The sequence below is a fragment of the Eimeria acervulina genome, genomic scaffold (assembly GCF_000499425.1).
Source record: "Eimeria acervulina Houghton genomic scaffold, Eah_scaff1021, whole genome shotgun sequence".
Classification (NCBI taxonomy): Eukaryota; Apicomplexa; class Conoidasida; order Eucoccidiorida; family Eimeriidae; genus Eimeria; species Eimeria acervulina.
This window is the reverse complement of record NW_013550423.1, coordinates 3,832-8,831: the sequence shown is the minus strand read 5'-3', so window position 1 is coordinate 8,831 and position 5,000 is coordinate 3,832. Positions and strand designations below refer to the sequence as shown.

General features: G+C 55.9%; 1 protein-coding gene across 1 annotated transcript in view; it reads right to left on the bottom strand.

Annotated features, from left to right (window-relative positions):
- Positions 1–4,909, bottom strand: part of EAH_00054040 (WD domain, G-beta repeat-containing protein, putative) — a gene marked incomplete at both ends in the record, with an annotated part of 5,950 nt that extends 1,041 nt beyond the window's left edge. Inside the window, 6 exons of the mRNA XM_013397808.1 lie at positions 1–2,383; positions 2,700–2,828; positions 2,986–3,199; positions 3,579–3,919; positions 4,099–4,451; positions 4,907–4,909. The exon at positions 1–2,383 is cut by the window's left edge and continues 132 nt beyond it. Coding sequence (XP_013253262.1) covers positions 1–2,383; positions 2,700–2,828; positions 2,986–3,199; positions 3,579–3,919; positions 4,099–4,451; positions 4,907–4,909 — 3,423 coding nt within the window. The remainder of the gene's footprint in view (positions 2,384–2,699; positions 2,829–2,985; positions 3,200–3,578; positions 3,920–4,098; positions 4,452–4,906) is intronic.
- Positions 4,910–5,000: the final 91 nt, after the last annotated feature.

Sequence of the window (5,000 nt, the reverse complement as noted above, 5' to 3'; positions counted from 1 at the left end):
CCTTAGCCTCATCAGCTGCAGACTTAAAGGCTGTTCTGCTGGAGCAGCAAACAATTCACTAACCCACGCCTCCGTTACTTCCTTCAGCATGTTGCTGCTTTTTGCATGCGCGTCGGAGCCTTCCTGCTGCTCCTGCTGCTGCTGCTGCTGCTGCTCCTCATCCTGCGTCAACTTGCTGCTGCTGCTGCTGCTGCTGCTGCTGGAAGCAGAAGCACCGCAGCAACTCTCTTCTTCTTTTGAAGGAAGAGATGAGTCTGCAGCAGCACTCATAAATGCACAAGGATGCCGTGCTTCAGACCCTGCTGCTGCTGCTGCTGCTGCATCGGCTGCTGCTGGTGCTGTTGGCTCCTCTGCTGCTGCTGCTGCTGCTACCACTGCTGCTGCTTCTGCTGCTGCTCTTGAAGGAGCACATGAAGACAATTGCTGCTGAGAGAAGGAGGGAGACGTCAGGGTGCCCGACCGAAGGTGAAGAAGCTCAGCAGCAGCAGCAGCTCCTGCTGCTGCTGCTGCAGCTGCTGCTGCCACACGATCTGCTGCTGCCGTTGTTGGTTCTGCTGCAGTTACTGCTGCTGCTGAAGGAGGCTTGCCTACTGCGGGGCTATCTGTTGCTACTCCTCCTTCCGTTGCAAGCAATGGTGCTGCTGCTGGAGACGCTGCTGCTGCTGCTGCTGCGGCCGCTGCAGCAGCAGCAGCAGCAGCAGCAGATGCTTCAGGGCTGTCTTCACTTGATGCGGTGTCTCTCGAAATGCGCTGTCTCTTTTGTCTCCCGCAGGCCCCTGCTGCATCTGCTTCAGCTGAAGAGAAACAGCTGCTGCTGCTGCTGCTGCTACTATTGTTGCTGCTGCTGCTGCGGCTACTATTGCTGCCTGTGTCCGACTGCAGTTCCTGTTGCTGCTGCTGGTCTCGCGTTTGCTGCTGCTGCTCTTGTTTTTGCTGCTGCTGCTGTTGCTGCTGCTGCTGCTGCTGCTGCTGCTGCTTGCTGTCGTGCATAAGCCTATTCCAGTGCTGCTGCAGCTGCTGCAGGATATCTGCTTCTACAAGCGTTTTTAAAATAGAGAGACGCGGCCAGCCGCACCAACCTCTAATGCTGCTGCGGTATGCAGCAGCAACAGCAGGGTGTAGCCACAGAGGCCCTGCTGCAGCAGCACTTCGCTGTAAAGATTTGTTTAACTCTCTCTCTGCGTGTCTTGCTGCCTTTGTTAGAGCTTCCTCCTCCGCATCTGAACCTCCTGCTGCTCCTGCTGCTGCTGCTGCTGCTGCTGCTGTTGCTGTTGCTGCAGCAGCAAAAGCAGCAAAAGGCGTCCTCATACGCTCCCGGCCTGCAAGAAGGCCCGATCCTGTTGCTGCTGCTGCTGCTCCTCCTCCTCCAGTTGCTGCTGCTGCTCCTGCTGCTCTTGGTGTGCGTCCTGCTGCTGCTCCACCACCTGCAGCAGCAGCAGCAGCAGCAGCAGCAGCAACTCCCTCACCCACGCCGCCTCCGCCACGGCCTTGTGCTGCTGCTGCTGCTGGTGCTGCTGTTGGTGTTGTTGCTGCTGCTGCTGACGAAGAGCCTTGCTCTCCCGCTGCAGGTGAAGAACCAGCAGCTTCTCCTCCCCTTGCTGCTGCTGCTGTGCTTCCTCCTTCTTGTGTTGCTGCTCCTGCTGCTGTTGGTGTTCCTGCTGCTGCTGCTGCTGCTGCTGCTGCTGCAGGCCACCGGCGAAGCCTCCGCGTAATTACAATACGCGCTCCTGAAAGTGCTGCTGCTTCATTTGCTGCTGGGCTTAGATGCACAGACACCTGGCTTCTGGCGGCAGTAGGAGCTGCTGCAACAGGGGTAGCAGCAGCAGCAGCAGCAGCAGCTGCTGCTGCTGCTGCTGCTGCAGGGTTACTAGATATAGCTGCTGCAAGCACTGCCCGACGGGCCTCAACAGACGAGCTCTGGCGGCCCCCGAGAAACCACCGCACCTGCCGCCGCTGCTGCTCCTGCTGCTGCTCCTGCTGCTGCTGCTGTTGATGCTGTTGCTGTTCTTGCTGCTGCTGCTCCTGTTGCTGCTGATGCTGCGGCTGCTGGTCCTGCTGCTGTGGAAGTTCCTGCCGTTGCTCTTGCTGCTGACGCTGCTGCTGCTGCTGCTCCTGCACCTGCTGCTGCTGCTGTTCGTGCTGCTGCTGCTGTAGCCGTTGGTGCTCTTGCACATCCCCGCTGCTTTGCTGCTGGCGTTGCTGTTGCTGCTGCTGCTCCTGCTGCTGCTGCAGCTGCTGCTGCTGCTGCTCCTGCTGCTGCTGGCGTCTTCGCTGCCGCCTCTGTCTTCTTTGTATTTCTTCTTGAAGCTCATCTAATCTACAAGATGGATACGTCCGCAGCAAAGAGCCGGGGTTAAAGAAGCGCTCTAGGCTCTGCGTTCGGCTGTACATACACCGCAAACAAAGCAGCAGCAGCAGCAGCAACAGCAAAAGCAATCAATAACGGAGTGTGCAGCAGCCACAGCAACACCAACGCGCCACCCACAACCATCAACCCCACACTGCAACTATATTTGCTGCAGCAGCTGCTGCAGCAGCAGCAACAGCAGCAGCACAGGTAAGAGCAGCAGCAGGCTGCAGCCCTTCAGCACTAGGCCTCCCCTGCTGCTGCTCCTGCTGTTGCTGCTGTTGCAGCTCCTGCCGCTGCTCCTGCTGCTGCTGCTGCTGCTGCTGTCTCTGCTTAGCTGGGGTGTACGTACACCATGTCGAGCTGCAGCTGCCGGCAGATACGCCTGAACTCCCCTACAGAAGGAAATCGTGCTGCTGCTTCTTTTGCTGCTTTTGCTGCTGCGCTGATGCTGCTGCAGGCCCTCAATGCAGCAATTAACCTGCACATACACCCCAACACCCAACAACAGTTCCTGCTGCTGCCGTTGCTGCTGCCGCTGCCGCAGCTGGTGCTGCTACTTCTCGCAGACAACCTGCAGCACCACACCCTAAACCCTAAACCCTAAACCCTAAACCCTAAACCCTAATGCTGCGCACCTGTAGTATGCTTTGGGGTAATCTGGGTCTAAATGAATTGCCTCTCTGGAATCAATTTCTGCTGCTGCTGCAGCAGACAAACCGAAGCGGCGCTCGCAGCGAAGCTGCGCTAAGGCCCTGTTGCACAGCAGCGGTACTCGCAGCCTTGCTGCAGCAGCAAACCGAAGCGCTCGGGTGTATGCGCACACTGCCATCCCCTCTAAGCCACGCTCCACTGCAGCAGCAAACGCAGCATCAGCAGCAAATGCAGCAGCAGAAGCAAGAGCAGCAGCAGCAAGAGCAGCAGCAACAAACGCAAACAGAGAAAAGGAAAGTAGAAAGCCCAGAACAAACCCCCCCTATGCTGTCAGACGCAAACGCTGCTGCTGCTGCTACTGCTGTTGGTGTTGCTGCTGCTGCTGTTGGTGTTGCTGCTGCTACTGCTGCTGCTGCTACCGCTGCAGCTGTTCCTCTTGTTAGTGATGCTGCTGCGAAAGGTGAAGCACCACAAAACTGTTTGTACAACAGCAGCAGCAGCTACTGCTGCAGCTATTGCTGCAGCTATTGCTGCTACTGCTGTTGCTGCTGCTGCTGCTGCTGCTGCTGCTGCTTACTGAGGGAGTTTCCTTCCATCTGCCAGGCCCTAATTTGCTGCTCGGAGACCCCACACGTAGTGCTGGGCTCTTCGGATCTGCAGCAATAGCAGCAGCGGCAGCCATTGCTGCTGCTGCTGCTGCTTTTGCTGCTGCTAGTGAAACCGAGGCACGCGAGTGCGTGGGCCTGTGCTGTTGCTGCTGCTGCTGCACCTTTTGCTGCAGCAGACTCCATAGAGTTAAAATCAAAAGAAGCAGCAACCGGAGGCAAGAACTCTTTCTCTGTTTGGCTTAGAAAACGAAATGTATAAACAGCATCACAGCCGTAGGTAGCACCTAAATAACGCCCGCTCTCCGACCACCTACACGCAAACCCTAAACCCTAAACCCTAAACCCTAAACCCTAGGCCCTAGGTATCTGCAGTTCTATAGAGGGTGCTGCGACCACTTCACTGCCGCTCTGCTCCGCGTCCGCTGTTCCTTCTCCTGCTGCTACTACCACTGCTGCTGTTGCTGTTGCTGCTGCTGCTGCAGGGCTTACGCAATATGTGTGGGGTGCTGCAGCCTCTGACGCCCGACTCCTTCGCTGCTTTCAAAGGGATCGCACCAAAGACAAGAAGGTGCATATACATCACAAGGCACTTGGCCTCGGATGCTCCACGAAGCAGAAGGTAGCTGCTCTCTTGCTGCTGCTGCTGCTGCTGCTGCTGCACCAGCACCAGCACCAGCACCACTACTAACAGCAGCACCTCCTGCTGCTCCTGCTGCTGCTGCTGTTGATGTGCGGAGGCCGCTTAGACACAGCATTCTTCTATCATACACCCGAACAATTGGGTCGTTGACTGCAACTGCTAAGTACTCAGGTCTTAGTGGGTTAATGCACAGCGCCTTAGCCTGCAGCAATAAAATAAACAAAAATAAATAAAATTTAGGGTAAATAAAATAATAAATTATAAATTAATATATTAATAAATACAATGTCAAATAATAAATACAAACAAACAAAAATCAATAAAAGAGATGTGAATAAACAACCAAAAGGGAGTAAAATATAAAACCGAAAGGCAGCAAGCTGCTGCTGCTGCTGCTGTTGCTGCTGCTGTTCTTGCTGCTGTTGCTGCTGCTGCTGCTCTAGCTGCTGCAGAAGCTAGCCACCGCACGGAAAGCGATGCAAACCCTAAACCCTAGACCCCTAAAACGCCTGCCTGAAGCCCAAACCCCAAACCCTAAACCCTAAACCCTAAACCCTAAACCCTAGCGGACCTCCGCGCCTGCTGCACGCCTCCTCAGCCAGGAAGTTTCATAGTAAGCCTGCTGCAACAGCAGCCGATCATGCGAAAGAACCCCACCATCTTGGCGCTGCAGATTATAGAGCTGCAGCCTTCTTGCTGCTATATCCCCTGCTGCTGCTGCTGCTGTTGCTGTTGCTGCTGGTGGTGGCGG